Source organism: Jaculus jaculus, chromosome 13, assembly GCF_020740685.1.
Source record: "Jaculus jaculus isolate mJacJac1 chromosome 13, mJacJac1.mat.Y.cur, whole genome shotgun sequence".
NCBI lineage: Eukaryota > Metazoa > Chordata > Mammalia > Rodentia > Dipodidae > Jaculus > Jaculus jaculus.
Window position 1 is genome coordinate 15,166,014 of NC_059114.1, and position 25,227 is coordinate 15,191,240.

At 49.6% G+C, this 25,227-nt stretch overlaps 1 protein-coding gene across 3 annotated transcripts in view; it reads right to left on the bottom strand.

Annotated features, from left to right (window-relative positions):
- The window catches only part of Cabp1 (calcium binding protein 1), a 40,134-nt gene extending 15,293 nt beyond the window's left edge, over nt 1-24,841 (bottom strand). Inside the window, exon 1 of one of the 3 annotated variants that reach the window (XM_045132779.1) lies at nt 24,779-24,841. In XM_045132779.1, the coding sequence (XP_044988714.1) occupies nt 24,779-24,826 (48 nt within the window). In that variant the 5' untranslated portion in view covers nt 24,827-24,841. Of the gene's footprint in view, nt 1-5,391; nt 5,572-23,521; nt 24,277-24,778 lie in introns of those variants that run through there. The other 2 variants (XM_045132778.1, XM_004664125.3) reach the window with 2 other exon arrangements.
- Nucleotides 24,842-25,227: the final 386 nt, after the last annotated feature.

The window sequence follows — 25,227 nt, forward strand, 5'->3', positions numbered from 1 at the left end:
CAAAAAAAAAAAAAAAAAAAAAAAAACCAAAAATATTTTTCTCAGCTGAGCTTGGTGGCTGCAATCCCAGCACTCAGGAGGTTGAGGTAGGGAGATCTTGGAGAGTTCTAGGCCAGACTGGGATACAGAGTAAGTTCTAGGTCAGCCTAGGCTAGAGTGAGACCCTGCCTCAAAAAAACAAAAACAAGGGCTGGAGAAATGGCTTAGCAGTTAAGACACTTGCCTGCAAAGCCTAAAGCCCCATGTTTGACTCTCCAAGTGTAAGCCAGACGCACAAGGCGATACCATTGTGCAAGGTCACTCATGCACACAAGGTGGCACATGTGTCTGGAGTTCAATTATGGTGGCTGGAGGCCCTGGTGCACCAATTCTCTCTCTCTCATTAAAAAAAGGGGGGGGCTGGAGAGATGGTTTAGTGGTTAAGGCGCTCACCTGCAAAGCCAAAGGACCCAAGTTCAATTTCCCAGGACCCATGTAAGCCAGATGCACAAGGTGGCACATGAATCTGGAGTTCATTTGCAATGGCTGAGGCCCTGGGGCACCCATTCTCTCTCTCACACACAAATAAATAAATAAATTTTTTTAAGTTAAAAAAACCAAACAAAACAAGGACTGGGAAGATGGCAGATGGCTCAGTGGTTAAAGATGCTTGTTTGTAAACAAACGTTTGTAAAGTCTGTTGGCTTGGGTTCGATTTCCAAGTACCCGTGTAAAGCCAGATGCACAAAGAGGTACATGCATCTGGAGTTTGTTTGTAGCAAGAGGCCCTGGAGCACTCTTTCTCTCTCTGCTCACAAATAAATAAACATAATATTCAAAAGCCAGCCGTAGTGGCACACTTTAATCCCAGCACTCAGGAGGCAGAGGTAGGAGGACTGCCATGAGTTCAAGTCCACTCTGAGACTACATAGTGGTGAATTCCAGGTCAGCCTAAACTAGCATGAAATCCTACTTTGACCCCCCCAAATATATGTAATATATGTGATTTTATTATTAAGTATGATATATATATATGCATATATATATATACACACACACATATATATATCAAAACAAAACAAATGTCATATATGTATTTGGTTTGGTTTTTCAAGGTAAGGTCTTGCTCTGGCCCAGGGTGATCTGGGATTCACTATGCAGTCTCAGGGTGGCCTTAAATTTATGGCGATCCTCCTACTGTTTCCTCCCAAGTGCTGGGATGGAAGGCTTGTGCCACCATGCCCAGCTTTAACTATTATTTATTTGCAAGTGTGTATATATGGGGGGGGGGAATGAGTGTGCCAGGGCCTTGAAACAAACTCCAGATGCATGGAACCACTTTGTGCATTTGGCTTTACATGGGTACTTGGAATTTGAACCCAGAAGGCAAGCACCTTAACCGCTGAACCATCTCTCCAGCTCTTTCTTATTTATTTTTTTAATTTTAATAATTTTTTAAAAATTATTAAATTAGAGAGACAGAGACACAGGGAGAATGGGCACACCAGGGCCTCTAGCCACTGCAAACGAACTCCAGACACATGTGCCACCGTGTGTATCTGGCTTACGTGGGATCTGGGAACTCAAACCTGAGTCCTTACACTTTGCAAGCCAGTGCCTTCACTGCGGAGCCATCTCTCCAGACCTCCTTTATTGTTATGTTTGCATGCATGCTCATGTGAGGGTGGGCTGTACACTTACGTACATGTAGGGCCTGAGGACAACCTTGAGGGTCATTCTCAGGTACTCTGCCCACCTCCTTTGAGAAAGGGTCACAGATTGGCCTGGAGGTCACCCAGTAAGCTAGAGTAGCTGGCCAGCAGGCCTCACGGACCCTCCAATCTCCCCAGCACTGGGATTACAGGTACATGTCCAACATTCTATGTGAGTACTAGGGGTCTAACGCAGGCCCTTCTGCTTATAAGGCAAGTGCTTTACTGGCTTAACTATCTCCCCAGCCTCAATTTTTAAAATATTTTTGGAGCTGGAGAGATGGCCAAGTGTTTAAGGTACTTACCTGCAAAGCCTAAGGACCCTGATTCATTTCCCCAGTACCCTCATAAAGCCACATGCACAAGATGGCACATGTGTCTGGAGTTCATTTGCAGTGGCTAGGGGCCCTGGCACACCCATTCTCTCTCTCAAATAAATAAACAAATAAATAAAATATTAAAATATTTTGGGGGAGTTGGAGAGATGGCTTAGCAGCTAAGGCTCCTGCCTGCGAAGTGTAAGGATTCATGTTCAACTCTCCAGGTCCCACATAAGCCAGGCACACAGTGATGCAAGTGCACAAGGTTGCAATGTGCACAAGGGGGCGCATGCATCTGGACTTTGATGGCAGTGGCTGGAGTCCCTGGCATGCCAATTCTCTCTCCCTTCCTCTCTCTCTTTCTCTCTCTCAGTCTCTCGAATAAAAATAAAAAAGCCAGGGCTGGAGAGATGGCTTAGCAGTTAAGTGCTTGCCTGTGAAGCCTAAGGACCCCAGTTTGAGGCTTGATTCCCCAGGACCCACGTTAGCCAGATGCACAAGGGGGCACACGTGTCTGGAGTTCGTTTGCAGTGGCTGGAGGCCCTGGTGCACCCATTCTCTCTCTCTCTCTCAAATAAATAAAGAAATAAATAATTTTTTAAAATAAAATAAAATAAATAAAAAGGCCAGGGCTGGAGAGATGGCTTAGTGGTTAAGGAGTTTGCCTGTGAAGCCAAAGGATCCTAGTTCAATTCTCCAGGACCCACGTAAGCTAGATGCACAAGGGGCACATGCATCTGGAGTTTGTTTGCAGTGGCTGGAGAACCTGACGCGCCCACTCTCTCTCTCTCTGCTTGCAAACAAATAAATATTTTTTTTAAAAAAAGGCCAGTCTGTTGGACTTGCGTCAAAAAATTTTTTTTTGGGGGGGGGAGGGCTGGAGAAGATGGTTTAGCAGTTAAGGTGCTTGCCTGAAAAGCCAAAGGACCCAGGTTCAATTCCCCAGGATCCACATAAGCCAGATGCACAAGGTGATACATGCACCTGGAGTTCATTTGCAGTGGTTAGATGCCTTGGCACGCCCATTCATATTCTCTCTCTTTCAAATAAATAAATATAATTTTTTAAATATTTGGAAACCAGGCATGATGACGCATGCCTTTAATCCCAGCATTCGGGAGGCAGAGGTAGGAGGTTCGCCGTGAGTTCCAGGCCACCCTGAGACTACATGGTGAATTCTAGGTCTGCTGGGCTAGGGTAAAATACTACTTCAATATATATATATTTTTTGATCCACAGTTGGTTGAATCCACAGATGAGGGGCCCAGGGAGAACTAGCTGTGTATGTGAGTATGTGAGCATGGGAAGCGTACTTACTAGAATCAGCGATTCAGCCATGATGAGTCCTTTCCCACCAAGTACACACTGCTGACCCTCACTCTAGCCCCTATCACGCTTCTCGAATTCCCAAAGCCTAGGAACCAGCAAAGCCAGGTGCTCCTCACAGTGTGACTACAGCAGGGGTCTTGGTCCTTGGCTCACACTGTCCCCCAGCCTGTGGAGGTATGCATGCTATGCTCTGGGTTAGCTAGGAACTGCCCACTGGCACCTACTTAAGGGATCATACAGGATCAAGAACATACATATTTGGACTAGAGGGATGGCTTAGCAGTTAAGGCACTTGCCTGAAACGCCAAAGGACCCAGGTTCAATTCCCCAGGACCCATGTAAGCCAGATGCACAAGGTGGCAAATGCATCTGCTGTTCGACTGCAGTGGCTGGAGGCCCTGGTGTGCCCACTTTCTCTCTCTAATTCTCCCTCTCAAATAAATAAAAATAAAAATTTTTTATTAAAAAAAGAATATACACATTCCTTTCTCCCCAATTTATGCAGTTGGAGAGAAGTGCTTAGGAACTAGAGTTAGATAGACCCAAGTACAAGGCTCACATCTGCTAATTCCTAGCTAAAGAACACTGAGCAGGTCACTTCTGTTCTCCTAGCTACACTGTAACCTGTGTTAATACCAGTACCTACCTCGTAGGGCCTCTGGGTGCGTTCCACAAGATAAGACATGTACGTAGCATGTGAAATTCAATAAATGCAATCTACAAATGTTAATATCCATAAGATCATCGTTATCTCCTTCCCGTAAGTGCTCAGACCTTATAGAAGGCTGTCCAGTCCATGAGCCTCCAGCCATCTAGGACCGCTTTACATTTGAGTTAGAGGACACAGTGTAGCTCAGGAATAGAGTGCACACTGAGCAGGCACAAGGCCCTGGGTTCAATCTTCAGCAAAACTGTGTTTTAGGCAGGGTATGGTGGCACACGCCTTTAATCTCAGCACTCAGGAGGCAGATATAGGAAGATCGCAGTGAGTTTAAGGCCAGACCGAGACTATGTAGTGAATTCCAGGTCAGCCTGGGCTAGAGCAAGAACCTACCTTGAAAAACAAACAAACAAAAAGTGTTTTAACTAGCATAATAAAATTAATAATCCAGTTCCTTGTTTCATTAGCCACATTCTGGTGACTACATTGGGCACTACAGAGTTTAAACTATTTCCATTATCCTTGGAAGTTCTTTCTTTCTTTAAAAAAAAAAAAACAACAACTTATTTTTCTTTACTTATTTGAGAGAGAGAGAAAAATAGGAAGGGAGAGAGAGAATGGGCACATCAGGGCCTCCAGCCACTGCAAACAAACTCCACATGCATGCGCCCCCTTATGTGTCTGGCTTATGTGGGTCCTGAGGAATTGAACCTGGGTCCTTTGGCTTTGCAGGCAAGCACCTTAATCACTAAGCCATTTCTCCAGCCCTAGCCTTGGAAGTTCTAAAAGACCATGTACCCAGTACATTAAATTGTTGTTAAGAGCACAAAAACTCCTAAGTCAGACAAATCGAATTTAAATCCTATCTCTGCCAACTGCTAGTGTTACATCAAGCATGCTACCTCTCGGACTCGGTTTCTCCATCTGAAAAATGTGGATGGCGAAAATACTTACCTCTTTAGTTGGGTGGGGAGTTTTCAAGACAAAGTCTCACTCTAGCCTCGGCTGACCTGGAACTCACTCTGTAGTCCCAGGCTGGCCTCAAACTCATGGTGATGCTCCTACCTCTGTCTCCCAAGCGCTGGGATTAAAGGCGTGCGCCACCATGGCCCAGCAGTCCCTGCCTCTTGGAGTCACTAAAACAGTTCATCAGTGCATTCAACATAGAGCCTGGCACATCACAAGTAGCCAAAAGAACTTTATCTGCTTTTATTAGCTGTTGCTGGTGGATACCGCCTCGCTTTGCAATCACAAGCGGGAAACTTCAGGGATCAGAGTCACAAGTCGGGGTGCGGGGGGAGGGCTCCTGTGTAGACAACCCTTCTTCCCAGCATCTCCTCACGCCCTGTGAAGCCAGGTACCGCAGGCTCCACTGGGCCAACTTACGTACAGGCCGCCTGTTCTCAGCGAAACCCTTGCGCAGAAAGATGCAGGCCGGGCCCAGCAGGTTGTGCATGACGGCGCAGTTCTGGGCCAGCATCAGGAGCGGTCCCGGGAGCTCACCGCTGGATGTCAGCCCCTCCTCCTGTGTTTGCACCACCATGTAGCTGGTCTTCTCCTCCTGCCGCATCTTCAGCCAGCACCAAGCAAACACAAAACAGAGGCAAGGGGGTCACCTCCCTGCCCACCTGGGCCTTCCTGGTTTCCGCTTGGCCCTTGATTCTAAGACAGGGCTCTCGTCAAGAGAAGATCCTCAAAAGGGGGGGTTCAGAGAGCCTTGGGAGGCACAGGGACAGGCATCTGATTCATCCGACTGAGGGAAATGCCGACCCTGGGCTGAAACAGTTGTTGCAAGGAGAGTAGGTGTGATACTTGCTGTGGCGCAGGCGCGCACGCATACACAGGCAGACACATGCAGAAACTCACACTCACATACACACGGAAACTCACACGCATATGTGCAGGAACTCAGAGAGAAGCAGAGAATGGCCTCTGTTCCAACCAATGAGAAACGTTCCCTCAGGGCGTCACAGAACAATGTCCTTTCCCAAAGTGCTCCCAATGTCCCAGCTCGACCCCAGACACTACATCATGTGTCCCAGCTCTCCGATGGACTCAAACCCTACCCCTGCCGGAAGCCCGATGGAAGGGTGGGGGAGCAATCGCAGCTGGCAACACGGAAAATAGGCTCCGTGAGTCTGCCGGACTGCAGGTTACAAACGTAGATGCCATTGCTGACGCACAAGGCAGGCAATATGCTAGCGGGAGGAATGGGGACAAAACGGACACTGTGTTCCCATTCTAGATGGGAAGTACTGCTTCTCTCCCGTCCTCAGGTGCCGGATCTCTTGATTTAGAGCACCAGGTGCGCCGAACAACACACCTGCGCCCGGGATTCCATCCGTCTGTGACTGGATGATTAAACAGTCCTCCAGAAGTTCTTTTCCTCCCACCCGCTTTCCCTGGCTCCCTGCCCAGGCCCGGCTTGAATTGCTGGACCTCTGGAGGCTGAGGCAGGGCCTCTCGTCTGCTGACCGAATATAGCTGTGCTCCCAGGACCCGGCCAACCTTTCCTCCTCCCCGCAGGTTCCCACGCAGCTATAAAAAGTCAACCCTGCTCCTAGACCTTCCCCTTAGGATAGCAGCAGCATTCAGACACAACATTTGGCTGGGCCCAAGCCTCCCCCAGCATGCCCAGTGTGTTTCCGGAAAGCAGGTCACGGCACTGTGCCCTGCAAGGGTGGCCTCCAATCAACACAGGAACCTGCAGCAGTACCTCGCCAAGGAGGGGCAGGGTAGCTGGACCCCCAAGAGGGTTGCCTCTGCCTGAGTGAGACACACATGGCCGCATACCCCACCACCCCATCCAGCCCTCCTCCAGGTAAACAAATTAAAAAATACCTAGAAAATCTCAGGACCCAGGATCAGCCTACCCTCTCAAAGCCACCTCTACTCTGTCTTCTCATGATTCTTTCACCCAAAGTCACCGACCCCCTACAATGGGGATTCCCTTCCAACCCTTTCCACTGGCCTATGTGTCTTCCAGGCCCACAGGAAGAGGAACAATGGTTTGGTTCCTCAAAAATGAGAAGCAACAACAACAACAAAATAATGCCTAAAAGCCAGGCATGATGTTTCATGCCTTTAATCCCAGCACTTGGGAGGTAGAGGTAAGAGGATTGCCATGAGTTCAAGGTCAGCCTAGGATTACATAGTGAATTCCAGGTCAGCCTGGGCTACAGCGAGACCCAACCTCAAAAAAAAAAAAAAAAAGGCTGGGGAGATGGCTTAGTGGTTAAGGTGTTTTCCTGCAAAGCCAAAGGGCCCAGGTTCGATTCCCCAGGACCCACATTAGCCAGATGCACAAGGGAGCTCACGTGTCTGGAGTTCATTTGCAGTGGCTGGAGGCCCTGGCACGCCCATTCTCTCTCTCTCTCCCCCCTCCCTCTTTCTCTGTCAAATAAATAAATAAATAAAAATAAAATGTTAAAAAAAAAAAAGAGAGAGAGAGAGAGAGAGAGAGAAGTGATGACTCAGAGCCCCAGTGAAAAAATCCTCAGCCCAAGGCTCAAGGTGAATTTTAGGAAATCTCAGAACCTGAGGGATGTCAGACAGACCAGGGTCCATTTTGGCTTGATGCCCCAAAGAGGCAAGACTAAGTCTCCTGTTGCTCTCTCACTCACGCTTCAGGGCCTAGGCTGGAGCTAGCGCAGACCAAGAGAGACCCTCCCATTGAGGAGGGATCCAAAGGAAACAGAGAGTGGACAGAAATCCAAGAAGAATCATCTCACACGATGCTGGGAGACTTTTCGTTTCTGGCTGAATCTCACACACTTGGCTCAAGATGATCCCAATCTAGGCAGCAGGTGGCAGTGGACTCTGCGAGGCCATTGACTATGCTGGCTTTGGACACAGGCTCAGGGACAGGCCCTGTCTCTGCCACTTGTTGTGTGACCTTGGCCAGGTCATTGCATCTCTCCATACTCCAGCGTCCTTTTCTGTACAGTGGGGTTAGTCACGTCTACTCACAGGGTTCTTGTGAGAAACAAACGTGCGATTGCCTATAAAGTGCTTTGCATAGCATCAAGAACATGCTATGAGCAAAATAAATGCAGTTGCCATAGTGATGATAATGATGATGGTGATGCGCCCTTGAGAGAGTCTGGGTGCCAGAAGGCATTTACTTCAGGCTCCAGAGGAAGTGGGGGAACATCTGCCAATCAAGAAAGAAATGAGGAGCTGGAGAGATGGCTTAGCGGTTAAGGCGTCTGCCTGTAAAGCCAAAGGACCTTGGTTCAATTCCTCAGGACCCATAAGCCAGATGCACAAGGTGGCACATACATCTGGAGTTCCTTTGCAGTGGCTAGAGGCCCTGGCACACTTATTCTCTCTCTCTCTCTCTGCCTCTTTCTCACTCTGTCAAATAGATTAAAAAATTTAAAAAGAAAGAAAGGAGAAGGACGGGGAAGAATTTGATCCCACAAAGAATCAACCAGTTGTGGCTGGGGAATTTCCACTTAATCTCTTGATCATAACACTGCCTGGCACCAAGTTGCCCCAGGAAGCTGCAGTTCTTCCCTAGCTCGTGATGCCACCTGGCAGCCTGGTCCTGCCCAGTTCAGGGCCCCGAAGCAGGCCACCTATCACTGTTTCCAGTTCTCCAGGTACCACTCAGGAAACTGAGCCACAGGGCCAACCAGGTCTCCTGGTACCCAAGGGACATGTCCTGGGTATGGCCTGGAAACAGGAGAGGCAGGCCGGCACGTTAGACAGCCTCACAGCCTTCTGGCTCTCTAACCACACGAGCTGGCCAGGAGCAAGTCGAACCGCCCTCTCTCTGTAGGTGGTCAGGCAGAAATTGAAGGATGCAAGCTTAAGGAGATGGCAGAGGGCACTGTTGCACTGAGGAAGAACTTGGACTAGAAATCTCAAAGGTCAAATTTAGGAACTTATGAGTAACATTTCTGATAGCAAGAGAAAAGGAAAGGCAGGAAAGACCATAAGTGAAATACCAGTTCTGACTTTACAGTTTGGGGTCTAAATCCCAGCTTCGCGTGCTGGTGACTGTGTGACCTCAGAAAGACTCTTATCTCCGTGTCCAGCTTCCTTCTCTGCAAACTAGCCAAGAAAACTACTTAGTGGAAAAGAGCAAGTGAGATAGCAGATGTCTGATATGTTATAAATAGTCCAGAAAAAGGAATTATTTCTAAGAAAGATGAATTGGATGCAGAAAGTTTTACGATGGTCTACCTTTACCCCATGGTCTCAGAATCTCTCTAGCTAGGAGGATGCCCATGTGTTTAGCACAAAATAACAATAAAGTCTCCTAGCTGGGTGTGGTGGCCCCCAACTATAATTCCAACACCGGGGAGGCTAAGGCAGGAGTATTTTGATATAATTCCAGCCCAGCCTGGGCTACACAGAGAGGACCTATCTCAAAAACCAAAGTAAGGGCTGGAGAGATGGCTTAGCGGTAAAGCACTTGCCTGTGAAGCCTAAGGACCCTGGTTTGAGGCTCGATTCCCCAGGACCCACGTTAGCCAGATGCACAAGGGGGCGCACGCATCTGGAGTTCGTTTGCAGTGGCTGGAGGCCCTGGTGCCCCATTCTCTCTCCCTCTTCTATCTGCCTCTTTCTCCCTCTGTCTGTCACTCTCAAATAAATAGATAAAAATAACAAAAATATTAAAAAAAAAAAAAAAACCAAAGTAGGGCTGGAGAGATGGCTTAGCGGTTAAGCGCTTGCCTGTGAAGCCTAAGGACCCCGGTTCGAGGCTCGGTTCCCCAGGACCCACGTTAGCCAGATGCACAAGGGGGCGCACGCGTCTGGAGTTCGTTTGCAGAGGCTGGAAGCCCTGGCACGCCCATTCTCTCTCTCTCCCTCTATCTGTCTTTCTCTCTGTGTCTGTCGCTCTCAAATAAATAAATTAAAAAAAAACAAACCAAAGTAATAGTAATAACAATAATTTCTTCTATTTTCCTGTCCCCCTCCATCCTTCATCTCTAAAGCACAGAGTGAAAAAGTTATTATAATGGTGGCAACAATACTAACATCTATTGAGTACTATATGCCGTGTGTGTGTGTGTGTGTGTGTGTGTGTGTGTGTGTATGTGTGTATACACACACTCTGCATAGTACTTAATTTAGTTCTCACAATCACCTTAAGAGCTAGATTTTAAGCCAGGCCTGGGGCCACATGCCTTTAATCCCAGCACTCTGGAGGCAGAGGCAGGAGGATCACCACGAGTTCAAGGCCACCCTGATGCTACACAGTGATTTCTAGGTCAGCCTGGGTTAGAGTGAGACCCTACCTCGAAAACTCCCCACCACAAGAAAAAGAGAGAGATAGGCATTAGCATCCCTACTTGATGAATGAGGAAACTGAGGCACAGAGAGATTAAGTCATTTGCTCAAGTCTCATGGCTGGAAAGGGGAGACTCGAATAGTCTGATTCATGCACTCTGCTGTGTGAGGAAGGTGGGCAGGAGACACAAGAACAGTTCTTGTTCTTGAGTTTGACTCCTCAAGCTCAGGACAGAAGCCGCTGCGAGGGTATTCACCATGGCCCTCTAAGAGACTAATTTAGGTCAGCTCCTATCTCCCTGGACCACCTCTGAGGCAGAAGCCTCCCCTAAGAAGATGACAGATTATGAGGCACTGAGAATACACAATAGACATCGGTTCTCAGAGAGATCCAAGCAACAGCAAAGATTAAACGGAATTTGATGTGAGCAGCTTAGCCAAATGAGAAAGGCGACGGGCTGAAAAGCCTGAAGTGTCCTAAATTGAGAGGTCAGACAACTGACTGACGGAGAAGGTAGAACGGGACTGGGATGAAGGCGCCATTCGCCACCTGCCATCTTATGTATGTCACCTGACCCTCAAATGGCAATCACATTCCTTGCCTGAAAAATAAAAACAATGATGGAAAACATCCTTGTCGCTCCTTCTTCCTTTAAGTCACATCGGATTCTTTTCTATGACCCACAGGGAGCTAAAAATACAAGCAGGGCCCACCTAAAGCAAAACACTGCGGACGCAACCGGGACAAGCGTGAAAGATGCCCGGGGAGAGGGGGAGTAATTTGCTTTCCCAAAGGAATTCTTGCAAGAGAATACTATACTGGCATAGAAACAAGAAACCCACCCCAGCAAGGGATCTATGTAACCTCTTTAAGGGCCCTAAGCCAATCTAGTCCTTCTTGGCATTTGAACTGGCACAAGAATTACTGAGGGTAGGAGGAAGGGGATATGTGCATGGGTACCTTCCAGCAACCATGAGGTCCTTTCAAATACCACATTTATGCAAGTTTGGAGAGCACCAGAGAGGGCCACAGACCCTCCATGGATATGAATGAGCCCCAAGGCCTATTCCTGGAAGGGCCTTCAGATGTCATCACGTTCGAGGGTGGCTATGGACAGATATCCTAAGAATTCATTCTTTTCGTTGTACCACCCAGAAGTCGCAAAGCCGCATGATCTCCCTCTCAGCTCTTGTGTAAATTCCCAAATATGGCCTCTCCCTCCCCCCCAAAGCCTGCCACCCCCACCCCCATGCTCCCCCAGGCAGCTCTAAGTCCTAACTCTAGCTGAGAGCCTGGCACACACAAAAACCGTGACAGGAGGGTATCTGAAGGTAGGAATGGGGAAGCACTTTGGAACAGAAACCCTGGGGGGAGGCTTGCAAGCTTCATGCACCCTGCCCCCCTTCATGCCCAACCTCTGGGACAGGTGGCAAGATGCCTCCATTCCCAGCCCCGGGACTCGGGAACTCGGAACACATACCTTCCTCGAGAGGTTTCTCAGTGGCGACTTGACACAGTTGCCCATCCTATGCTGAGGCAGCCCTTCTTGAGATCCCCGAGTCCATGAAGGAGGCTCCTTGGGGGGGGCTAGGAGACCTCAGTCCGGGTCAGGGCCAACCCCAGCCTCCCTCTGCCTGTGCGGCTCCTCTTCAGACAGACTGAGCCCTTTCCTGAGCGCGCGTGCTCTCTTACCCGTCTGCCCGCTCCTGCTGTCGTGTGTGTGTGTGTGTGTGTGTGTGTGTGTGTGTGTGTGTCTGGGTTTAACTTTCTGGGCACTTTCTTAAGGAGACAAAGGCAGAAGGGAAGAGATTGCGGGGTACCGAGAAAACCGCCCGGAGAGTTGATGATCCTCTACATCAGATCAGAGCTGGAGTCCTCTAGGCCTCTCTCGCTGCCCTCGGCCCCTCCTCTCCCTGCTGCCAAATCTGCTGGGAGATTGCCTTGGGGAGGGGGATGTAGGGTGGCAGCTGCAACTGGGAATTAGGGCAGAAGGGGAAGCTGGCTAGTTTGAGCATCCTCCCCCCCCCCCCAAAAAAAAGCCAGGGTGCTTCACAGCTCACAGCGCTGTACACACGCACACGCACATACACACACACACCACACCGCACACATGCATGCATATGCACACCCCCAGGAAGACGTATGCCACTTGGGAAGAGCGGTGAGCTGGTCAAGCGTGCATCATCGCCCCCTGGCAATTCCAGCTGGATAAGGGAACGAGGCGGCTCCAGTGGACGGCCTGGGAGATCTTGTGACGTCTCCATTACGCTCCATTTTTCACACTTGCCTCGTCATTGAAATGGGCTCCAGGGCTGTCGGCACAGCTGAGTCGACAGATGTGATCACTCCTTCCTTCACACACCCCCCATCTCCTTATCATGTAAGAACTCTCCGGCCCAAGGGAGGCCAGGAGATGGCTCCGAAGGGGAAAGGTCTCTGTACCTTCTCATCTTCTGCCAAATTCTGGGCGAGGGTCTTTCGTCCGCTTCCTTGGGCTGTAGAACAGGGAAGCTGCTGTTACAGCTGGTCCTCCAGGTCCCAGGGTTGGGACTTTATAACGGACTGACTCTTCCTTGTCTCTCCAGGTTCTTGCTTTGACGTAAATTCTCAATCCTCAGATGGCCCACTTGAGGCCTCCAGATGAAACCAGATACCAAAGAGGAAGCGTGTCTCTGTGCCCGGATTTCCCCAGCAGAGGGCACCAGAGATAGACTGGGCAGACTCCTGATGGCAGTCACAGAGCTCAGTTTCAGGGACCTTTGTCTAGTTTGGGTGGCTGGTCAGAAATGGCACTAAGAGAAGGTGGTGGTGATGGTCTGTGGGGGGGCACTGCCAAGCAGGTGGCACAGGCTCACTCCTAGAGGCTGGGAAGGAGGTCTCTGGACAGTTCTCAAGGTCCAAGGTGCTTCCAGCAGCTGCCCAGGGCAGTCACCAGCTGCCTCCTTTGGAGCAAACCTCTGGGGGAGAAAGTGGAGAAGGAGGAGCCTCCAGCATGTGGGTGGAGATGGCAAAAAGGCAGGGCAGAGGGTACAGATGCCAGGGAGCTAGAAAGGCATGGAACAAGCAGCCAATATAAACGCCCTTTTCTTTTTTTTTTTCTTTTTCGAGGTAGGGTCTCACTCTGGCTCAGGCTGACCTGGAATTCGCCATGGAGTCTCAGGGTGGCCTTGAACTCTCGGTGATCCTCCTACCTCTGCCTCCCGAATGCTGGATAAACGCCCTTTTCAAAGCCTCATTTGGGTGAATGGAGGAAGCACACAGGTCAGTGGCCAAGGCCAGGGGTCAGGTTCAATAGACCCGGGTGAATGGGAAGGACCTGGGGTCAAGGTTGAGTCCTGGCTCTGCCAGTGATGACTTTGCATTCCTGAGCTTCAGTTTCCTCCACTGGAAAATGGGACTTTCCCTATCTGGCTAATAAAGTATGCACCGGAAAGTGTGTGGCACTTAACAGGCACTTGATTAGTAATTATTCAAGTGGAAGAAGGAAGTGCCATTTGCCCAGCTCAGCTCTGGGACTGCTGCTGGGGAGGGGCTTCAGGAGCAGGACTGGCATGGTCCTACTGGCAGGGGGTATGTCCTAACGGGCAGGTAAGAGGTAGTGAAAAGAGCTGGGGGCGTGGTGGCACACACCTTCAATACCAGCACTGGGGAGGCAGAAGTAGGAGGATCAGAGTTTGAGGCCAGCCTGGGACTACAGAGTGAATTCCAGGTCAGCCAGTGAGACCCTACCTCAAAAACCAAAACAGAGAGAGAGAGAGAGAGAGACATAGTGAGGAGCTAGGATCACTAATTACATTTTGGATAAATGCTAAGAAGAACAGGAACTCGGAGAATGCAAGTCAGGGGTGTGACTTAGTCTGAGGGGGATAAGGAAAAACTTGCAGACAAAATTTAGAAAAGTGGGGGGTAAGGGTGAGGCTGGAGAGATAGCTTAGCGGTTAAGCACTTGCCTGTGAGCCCTAAGGACCCTGGTTTGAGGCTCGATTTCCCAGTACCCACGTTAGCCAGATGCACAAGGGGACACATGCATCTGGAGTTTGTTGGCAGTGGCTGGAGGCCCTGATGCACCCATTCTCTCTCTCTCTGCCTCTTTGTCTGTCTGTCACTCTCAAATAAATAAACAAATTTTAGAAAAGTAGACTTGGGATATCTATATCTATATCTATATCTATATCTATATATATTAGAGGTAGAGCATTTGTGATGTTTGAGTCTTAACACTGAAAAAAAAAATAAAAGACTATTTCTGGTAAAAACCTAGGTAAAGGATCATATGAAAATACTTTTTGTTGTTGCTTTTCAAGGTAGAGTCTCACTCTAGCCTAGGCTGACCTGGAATTCACTATGTAGTCTCAGAGTGGCCTTGAACTCATGGTTCTTCTCTTACCTCTGCCTCCTGAGCACTGGGATTAAAGGTGTGCGCCACCACGCCATACTGAAAATACTTTTTTTTTTTGGACACAAGGTCTTATGTAGACTAAGCTGGACCCACTCCAATGTAGATGAGGGTGACCTTGAACTCCTGACCCTCGTGCCTTCACCTCCCAAGTGTTAGGATTACAGCATATACTACCATACCTATGTTACCTTGAAAAAACAAGGGTGGGCCAGGTGTGGTGGCGCATGCCTTTAATCCCAGCACTCGGTAGGCAGAGGTAGGAGGATCACTGTGAGTTCAAGGCCACCCTGACACTACATAATGATTTCTAGGTCAGCCTGGGCTAGAGCATGACCCTACCTCAGAAAAACCAGAAAAAAGAAAAAAGACAGGCTCACTAGGACCAGCAGAGAACTTAGTAACCCAAGTTCAAGGTACAAGGCCAATACACACTAAATGTATGGAAAGCACAGAATAAGGCAACGGTTCTTTGTTTGTTTGTTTTTTATTTTTTGTTTTTTCGAGGTAGGGTCTCACTCTAGCCCAGCCTGACCTGGAATTCACTCTGTATTCTCCGGGTGGTCTCGAACTCATGGCAATCCTCCTACCTCTGCCTCCCAAGTGCTGGGATTAAAGGCGTGAGCCACCACACCCGGCAAGGCAAGGGTTCTTAATGCTGGCTGTAGACCAGAATTCCTAGGATGGCTCTTCAGAAACTCAGTTTAAAAAGTTTAGGTGGGCTCTGGATGTTGTTTGGTGTTGGCTCCTCTACTCTCCAGGAGATTCCAGCCTATAGCCAGCATTGAGACACACTGAGATAGGGGTTCAGAACTTGGAAGGCAAAGTCAGACACGAGTTCAGATCGTGACCTACTGTTTAGTAACTGTGAACTTGATTTCACTGAGCCTTGTTATGTTCATTTATAAAACGCTTTTTGTGTGCTGCTTGTTTTAATTTTTTAAAATATTTTAAAATATATTTTATTTATTTGAGAGAGAGAAAGAGGCAGAGAGAGAATGGGCATGTCAGATCCTCTAGCCACTGCAAACGAACTCCAGATGCATGTGCCCCCTTGTGCATCTGGCTTATGTGGGTCCTGGAGAATCAAACCGGGATCCTATGGCTTTGCAGGCAAACTCCTTAACCACTAAGCCAACTCTCCAGCCCTGTTTGAATTTTTAAATATTTTATTTATTTATTTGCAAGGACAGAGAGAAAGAGATGGGAGGGAGAGAGAATGGGCATGCCAAGGCCTCTAGCCACTGGAAATGAACTCTAGATGCATGCACCTGGATGTGCATCTGGCTATATGTGGGTACTGGGGAATCAAACTCAGGTCATTAGGCTTCACAGACAAGCACCTTCACCTCTAAGCCATCTCTCCAGCCCCTGTTTGTTTTACTTTATTTATTATTATTACTGATTTTATGAAAGAGAGAGATTGATACACCAGGGTCTCTAGCTACTGCAATCAGACCTCAGACGCTTGTGCCACCTTGTGCATCTGGCTTATGTGGGTTCTGGAGAATCAAACCCAAGTCCTTAGGCTTCGCAAGCAAGTGCCTTAACCGCTAAGCCATCTCTCCAGCCCTGTTTGTTTGTTTTTGAGGTAAGGTCTCACTTTAGCCCAGGCTGACCTGGAATTCATCATGTGGTCTCAGGCAGGCCTTGAACTCAAAACGATCCTCCTACCTTTGCCTCTAGAGCACTGGAATTAAAGGCATGCACCTTCCTGGTGGTTAAAATGGGGATTTTAATAACAGCCCCCTCAGAGCTCTTATGAAGAGTTTGCAAGATAATTCATGTGAAAGGTTTGGCACGGTGCCAGGCACCTAAAACTTCCCCTCTTCCCCTGCCCAGCATTGATCTTAAAGGGCCATGTATGGGCAACATCCTCGCTTAGACCTGGAGACTCCTGCCCCCTGCAGACCAGTCCTAGGAACAGCACCTGCTGGTGGACCTTGTGATATGCCTCTGTCCTTGGAAACAGGAGAGAAAGACAGCAAAACCAATTAAGCCCTTGTAGAAAGCCCATTTTTGCTTTGGGGCAGGGACAGGGCTGACACCAGCACGAGGCTGAGGACAGCAGGGACGCAGGATTCTGATCTGGGGCTTTAACACTTCCGGAAACTAACGAGCTAGGCAGTGGACAGGAGGAACCGAGGGCTTGTCCTTCAGCAGAAAACCAAACAGGGCTGAAGGTTAGGGACTTCCTCCAAGGAGCGAAACACCTTGCATGAACTCCTTGCTCCCCCTATCCTTACCCACTGAGCAGCTAGCAATGCCTGGGCCTCTGGAAGCCATCCTCTGAATTCTGGAATGGAATAATAGGATCAGAGGGATGAGAAGGATAAACCCGTTGCTAATTATTCCTGATTAGAAGGGAGGCTGGCCTACGGTCCTGACCGGTTCTATCATCAGATTTGAACTTGGAGGACAGCCCAGTGCTAAGACACTCTAGGGGAAAGCTGGGACATTGCACGAGAGTCGCTTCTTACAAACAGGGAACATGCTGGAGCAGTTTTCCACACAGCTAGCATGGTACAGTACAGGCAGGCAGGTGCATTTGGAGAGACGCAGTTCTGTCACTTACTTACTAGGTGACTCTCCTCTCTTGAGCCTGTTCTCATTTCTAAAATAGGGATAATAATGCCACCTGCACGGGTTGCTGTGGAGATAAGATAGTGACGACACACTCTGACAACTTGCATAGTTGTCACAGTGGGCTCTAGACTGAGGTCTCAAGTACCCTTGTTGCGCACCAGAAAAAGCTGGAGGCAAATGCAGACATCCAGTCATCCCAGAGGACTCTCGTCCAACTGACTCACCCACTCACATCCTCTGATTGTTGCTAGTCACAACCTGACCTCTGTCTCCGTTCCCGGGCCCAAGAGGGAGACTTGGCAAGGCAGGAATGATGAACATTCCAGAAGCACAGCCTTGTACAGTTGAACCCATTAGAATCCCAACCATCATGGCCCATCTCATCGAAATCACAGAAACTAGGGCTGGAGGGATGACTTAGTGGTTAAGGCGTTTGCCTGCAAAGCCAAAGGACCCAGGTTTGATTACCCAGGACCCACGTTAGCCAGATGCACAAGGGGGCGCACACATCTGGAGTTCATTTGCAGTGGCTACAAGCCCTGGCGTGCCCATTCTCTCTCTTCTTCTTTCTGTGTCTAATTAATTAATTAATTAAAAAAAAAAAAGAAATCACAGGAACTAAGAAACCTCTGAAGTTGGGGACGCTGGTTAATACCATTCATTTTTGCACTCATGAAACATAGTACTCCTTTTATGTGTAAAGCACAGTGTAGATAACTAGGCTGGCCTACCCAAATCAGAAGCCTTGTCTCTTTAGCTGGAAAAGGATGGGACAATAAATGTGGATTCTGGGACTGGAGAGATGGCTTAGCAGTTAAGGCGCTTGCCTGTGAAACCTAAGGACTTGGATTCAATTTCTCAGGACCCACATAAGCCAGATGCACAAGGTGGTGCACGCGTCTGGAGTTCATTTGCAGTGGCTGAAGGCCCAGGCACACCCATTCTCTCTCTTTCTCTATCTGCCTCTTTCACTCTCTCTCTGTCTCAAATAAATAAAATGTTTTTAAAATGTGGGCTTTACTTGCATTTGCCAACTACTAGGTGTGTTTCTTCTCAAACTCAGAGTAAGAGCAGAACATCTGTTCATCAAATAGCTCTCCAAGTTGGGCGTGGTAGTCCACGTCTTTAATCCTAGCACTAGGGAGGTGGATTGCCATGAGTTCGAGGCCACCTAAGACTACATAGTGAATTCCAAGTCTGCCTGGGCTAAAGAGAGAGCCTACCTTGAAAAAACAACAAAAAAAAGTTCTCCAAGACCCAAAGCCCCACATCATGCTGAGTTTGAATTAATTTCTAACAATACATATTTTTCACATTCTTTATTATTTATTTATTTATTTGCAAGTAGAGAGAGAGAGAATGAAAGTGAGAGAATGGACATGCCAGGGCTGCTAGCTTCTGCAAATAAACTCCAGATGCATATGCCACTTTGCACATCTGGCTTTACGTGGGTACTGGGGAATTGAACACTGGTCATTAGGCTTTGTAGGCAAGTGCCTTAATCACTGAACCACCTCTCTGGCCCTGACAACACATCTTCTGTCTAGACACCTAGGTGGCATGTCCTTAGCTGGCAACAGAAAGAGACAATCAAGGGCTGGAGGGATGGTTTTGCAGTTAAGCCAAAGGATCCTGGTTCGATTCCCCAGGACCCACATAGCTCAGATGCACAAGGTGGCTCCTGCATCTGGAGTTTATTTGCAGTGGCTAGAGGTGCTGGCACACCCATTCTCTCTTTCTCTCTGCCTCTTTCTCGCTCTCGAATAAATAAGTAAATAAATTTTAATGTTTTAATTTTTAATATATTTTATTTATTTATTTGAGAGCGAGAAAGAGGTAGAGAGAGAGAAAGAGAATGGGCACGCTAGGACTAAGGCCTCCAGCCACTGCCAATGAACTCCCAGTGCATGCACCCCTTTGTGCATCTGGATTATGTGGGTTCTGGAGAATCGAACCAGGATCCTTTGGGTTGGCAGTCAAATGCCTTAACTGCTAAGCCATCTCTCCAGCCCCCAATAAATATTTTTTCTTTTTCTTTCTTTCTTTCTTTTTTTGTTTTGTTTGTTTTCTCCAGGTAGGGTCTCACTCTAGCTCAGGCTGACCTGGAATTCACTAGGGAGTCTCAAGGTGGCCTTGAACTCATAGTGATCCTCCTACCTCTGCCTCCAAGTGCTGAGGTTAAAGGCCTGCGCCACCACACCTGGCCAACAAATAATTTTTTTTTTTTTTTGGTTTTTCGAGGTAGGGTCTCACTCTGGTCCAGGCTGACCTGGAATTAACTCTGTAGTCTCAGGGTGGCCTTGAACTCATGGCGATCCTCCTACCTCTGCCTCCCGAGTGCTTGGATTAAAGGCGTGCACCACCACGCCCAGCATAATTTTTAAAAAGAGACAATTCAGCTCTTTCTGTTAAGGGCCTTCCTCAGCTTGGAGGCACCTTTCCTTACACAAACTCTGATTCAGATAACTAACTATTCTATTATTAGCCAGGCACACACCTTTAATCCCAGCACTCAGAGGGCAGAGGTAGGAGGCTCACTTTGAGACCAGCCTGAGACTACATAGTAAATTCCAGGTCAGCCTGGGCTAGAGCAAGACCCTATTCAAAAAAAAAAAAAAAAAAAAATTGACAAAGCCAGGATTAGAACCTATAGCTTGATTCTCTACCATCCCATCCATGTCTCAGCCTCCAGACCACATGTCTCTCCACATGTGATACACATGTTCCTTGAGGTCACTGGAAGAACCTTAATTTCTGCTTCCTCATATACAGAAGTACATCTTGGTACCTCTAGGGTCACATCAGACCAGTCTCTCCCTGATACTACTTTTATTTTGTTCTGGTTTGGTTTTTGGAGGTAGCGTCCCACTCTAGTCCAGGACAACCTGGAATTCACTTTGTAATCTCAGGGTGGCCTTGAACTCATGGCAATCCTCCTACCTCTGCCTCACGAGTGCTGGGATTAAAGGCGTGCACCGCCACGCTCTGCCCTTGTTTTTTGTTTTTAATCTAATTTTTACTTGTTTTTGAATCAGCGTCTCACACTAGCCCAAACTGACCTGGAATTCATCTGTAGCTTAGGGTGGCCTCAAAATCACATCAATCCTCCTACCTCAGCCTCCCAAATACTGGGATTATAGGCATGAGTCACCATGCCCAGCTCCTGATATTATTACAAACAGGAAAGACACATCCTTACAGTTAACCACCAACAATAATAAACACTTATAGAACCCTTGCCCATGACATGCTGTGGGCCAAGCTGTATGCATGTACCTCCATAAATCTTTTTATTTTTATTTTTAATTTTTTTGGGGGGGCTTTTTCAAGCTGGAGTCTTACTCTAGCCCAGGCTGACCTCGAACTCATTCTGTAGTCCCAGGCTGGCTTCAAACTCACAGTGATCCTCCTAGCTCAGCCTCCCGGGTGCTTGAATTAAAGGTGTGTGCCACCAAGTCCTGCCAGTCATAAATAATATTTAACTTATTTATTTTTGAAAATTTTATATATGTATATAATGTATTTTGATCATATTCATTCCCTATTACCTTTGTTTGTTCCACCTCCATCAATAATTTAATCTCCCAAATTCTCCTTGAGATAGTAATAATCCCTATTTTTCAAGTAAACAAATAGCTGGGCTGGAGAGATGGCTTAGTGGTTAAGGTGTTTGCCTGCAAAGCCAAAGGACCCAGGTTCAATTCCCCAGTACCCACGTAAGCCAGATGCACAAGGTGGCGCACATATCTGGAGTTTGTTAGAGGCCCTGGTGTGCCCATTCTTTCTCTATCTCCTCTCCCTCTCTCTGCTTGCAAATAAATAAACAAAATTTAAAAAGCCTTCATGAGATAAAGCAATTCACCTAACATAAATAAGAAAAAAAAAAGACGAGAGACGAGAAATATCCTTCCCCAAATATATTTTTCCCTAAGTAGATACTATCTGACAGTTCCTGTGTTCGGAGCCCTATTTCCCTTCTCTTTGCTTCTTACCCTGTCTCTGAAGATAGAAGTTTCAATAGGGAAGAGAGAAGGAAAGCAAAGCAAATTCCTCTCTGTCGCAGGAGACTGGGGCTTGCTAACAATGCCTGGGTTTGCGGTCCTCAATTGTTTTTGTTCACACAGACATCAAAAAAAAAAAAAAAAAAACCTTTTTAAAAAAAATTATTTAACCTCTAACTCCATTGTAAAGGGTGTGGGGGAGCTGGGGTGGGAGGGTGACTGCAGCTTCCATAGGCACAGAGGCAGGAGCTTCCACAGGGAGGTAGTAAATATTTGATGGGACCTTCCAGCTCCTCGTGACTCAAGTGACCTTGTGACATTTCAGAACATGGGGCTGGAGGAAGTCTTCATTTAATGGCTAGGAAGAAAAGCGGCAGCTACAATGCTTGCTCTGAAAAGGGCCCATGCTGTCAGCACTGGGGAGCAAGGGCCCTTTCTCCAAGCAGCTGAGTCAGACCATTAGCAAACTGAATAATCAGGAAGTATGTGTGACTCTGGGTTTCCTAAGTCTCCCCCATATACCTAACAGCAGCCTGGGTATTTTATTCACTACTGTCAACCTAGTATACAGCGATTGCCTGGGCAAAGTTGGTGCTCCAAAAAAATTTATATATATATATATATATATATATATATATATATATATATATATATATATATATATATATATATATATACATACACATACATACATATGGCAGGTGAATGAATTGAGTCGTCCATTCAACCACACAGCACTTGGGTCCAAATCCAGTCCCAACCCACAGACCTCACACTCTACACCTCCCCACCAGCACATCAAGCCACTGCGGTGAACTTCTCTCCCTCGGCATGTCGCCAGCCTAACTCTCACGGCTCTGCGTCCAAATCTCTACTCCCCGAGAACTGTTTTTTGCAGCGCTTTCTCTCTCTCAATCTCTCTCTCTCGGGCTAAGGCTAACGAGGGCTCCCTGCAGGAACAAAGCGGCACACTGCTGCCCTGTCACACCATCACAGCAGCCCTCTGCAACCCGAATCCACGTGCAGCTGTCTTCATGACAGACCTCCACCGGCAAGGCACGCGGCCACCGCGGTGTAGTGTTTTTTTTTTTTTTATTATTTTATTTTAAAGAAATGTGCAGATCTGAAAGCAAACCACACGCGGCCTCCTCGCAGTGCTCATCCAAGCACGGCAAACCAGGTTTCTCAGCGCTAGATCCCAGCACGGGAATATGCTCAGACCACTCCCCTCGTGCCCTACACACACACACACACACACACACACACACACAGACACACACCCCACGCTTTCATCAAACCTCTGCACTTTAAGCTCCTCCGTGTCCGAGACTCTGACTCCGTTACAGTCCCAGAGCGACAGGAAACCTTAGCTTTGCTCAGAAGTTCATCCGTCCCTGTCTCCCAGCTGCACAATCCCGAACTGTAGCCCTGGATTGTGGCCATGAAATTGTTTTTCAATACGCAACTGCCTGGAACTCTTGGGAGAGGGTGAGGGGGGCACTCCCTGGGAGAGACAACGGTGCCAACTGGTGACTCTTCGTGGCCTCTGTGGCTTAGAATGCACACCAACCGAGGCATGGCTCCTCTGGCTATTATTCCACTCCCTACAACCACACAGCTGCCCAGATGCCCATCCAAGGGGCATCACTGGAGTACCAGCTTTCCTTAAGCCACCCCGAAGTTCCAGATGGAGCCAAAGCTCTGGGCAGCACAGCCATGCTCCCCCAGACACCTCTTCTCTCCCTCCCCCCCAAATCTTTGAAACTCCTAACTTTCCCCAGACCTTGAAGAACACCGATAAGGCGATGCGACTAGGGTCTGTCATTTCCAAGCAAGCCCGTGCGCCCCCAAGGCCCCCCTCTCTGGACCCGCAGATTGCAAACCCCTCGCTCCCTCGGGCTGCTCCCCTGCTGGCTGCTGCCGGAGGCCAGGGGCGCGGGTTCGTCGCCACCTGCTCTGAGCTCCGGGAAACCTCCAGGAGGGTCGTGGGGGGTCGCTCGCTCCGGGACCCATGCCAATGCGGGACAAGGCTGGACGACGGTGCCTCCCCAAGAGGAGGAGGCCCGGAAGTGTGGACAGCGCACGGGGTGCTGAATCAGGCACCGGGTGGTGGTGGAGGACGAGTTGCGCGGACGAGGTGAGCCGAGACCGTGCGTGAGCCAGAGGGGGGCGGCGGGCGCAAGGTCTGGGGACGCGCATCACCGGCCGGGGTCCCGAGCGCCTTTTTTTTTTTTTCCTCCCTTCCCCGGGAGTCCGAGGGAGGGGCAGGGGATGGGGGGGGCGCGGCCCTTACCTGGCCGAAGGCGGAGCTGAGCATGGGGTGCAGCCGGTGGAGGAACGGGTCCACCTCGGTGGTGGTGGCGGCGGCAGCGGCGGCGGGAACGGAGTCCCCGCGGCCCGGGGCTCGCAGTGAACCCCGCAGGCCGAGCGCCGGGGACAGTCCCCGTTCCTCCCCATCCCTCCCGCGGCTCGGCGGCGGCGGCGCCTCCCGGGGCCTGCAGTGCGCCTGGGGGAGCCCACGCCGGCTCCCCCGCGCGCCCTCCTCGCGCCGCACGGGTCTGCACAGGGGCCTCCGCGAACTGGGGTCCCCGGACGGCGGCGGCGGCGGCGGCGGCGTGCTGGGGCAGGTAGCGGTTAACCGGCGGCCAGACAGTCCCGGTTCCCGGACAGGGCCGTGTCGGGGAGCCCGGCTGCCTCCGCTCACCGCCGCCGCCGCCTTCAACAGCGACGTCTTGGACTCGCTTTTGGCGATGTGCGAGCTCATCGCGGCGGGGCCCGCGCTCGCATGGCCCGGCGGCGGCGGGGGCGGTGCGGTGCGGCGAGGCGCGGGGCCCCCGGTGGGGAGAGAACGGGATGCCCGGCGGGAACCGAACCCCAGGACGCGCTGGAGGCGGGCGCCGTCCCCCGGCCGCTTAAATGCGGCCCCGTCGCCACCGCCCATGTGACAGCAACACAAGCCTCTACGCCCGGAGCCCCGAGCTCCCCGGTGGATGGGCTGGCTGGCGGTGCCGATCTCGGGATGGGGAGGAGGGAGGAGGAAGAGCTGCTCCCCTGCTGTCCCCCTCGAGAGGCCACCCTCATCCCCCCACCCCCGCCCAGGCTCGCGGGCGGCCCAGGTACCGCCGCGCCCCGCCCCTCGCCCCGCCCCGCGCCCGGGGAGTCCCGCTTCCGGGCGGCCCCTGGTGGCGGAGGGAGGGGGCGCTGCGACACCGCGCAAGGGACCCTGGCTGAGCGCGGAACTTGGCGGTACCTGCGAGGTCCCCACAGTGCCCTGGATCCTCTCCGTCGTCCACAAACGGTAGACAGATGGGCACGCCCCAGCGGGTGCAACTTTGGCCAAAAGAGGTTCTGAACACTTAAGAGACCCAGGGAGAATGCAGGCAATTCCATGACACCACTACCCACACCCAGGATGGCCTGGAAGCATTTGCTGGGAGGAAGGGCTCCACTCTCCATGCGTGGCTTTATCCACCTCGCATAGAACGCAGGGGGACTAGAACGACCCCGTCACAGAATTTGCAGCCCAGTGAGTGGCACCTGGCTGCATTACCTGTGCAGGAAGTGCTTGATGGTGATCAAGTTTAAGATTAGGACCCATTTGCTACCCTTTCAGCTCTTGTCCCTCCACCCGACTACCAGACTGTGCCCTTCCAGCTACCAGGAGATCCTGCGCTTGATCGGCAGCTAGATCACAGCTAGATCGGCAGCCGGGAAATCACAGAGAGCTGGTTTGAATCTCCAATCCCAGTTCTGACGTTTACCATCTGGGTATCTTGGGCAAGTGTCGTCAATTTCTCTTGAGTTTCATTTCTCTCTTCTGTAAAATGTAAATGATATCCTAAGTAACTTTTTTTTTTATTAAGCCAAGAATGGTGGCTCATGCCTTTATTTATTTATTTATCTGAGAGAAAGGGAGGGGGATAAGAGGAAGAGAGAAAGAGAAAGAAAGAATGGGCACGCCAGGGCCTCCAGTCATTGCAAAGGAACTCTAGAAACATG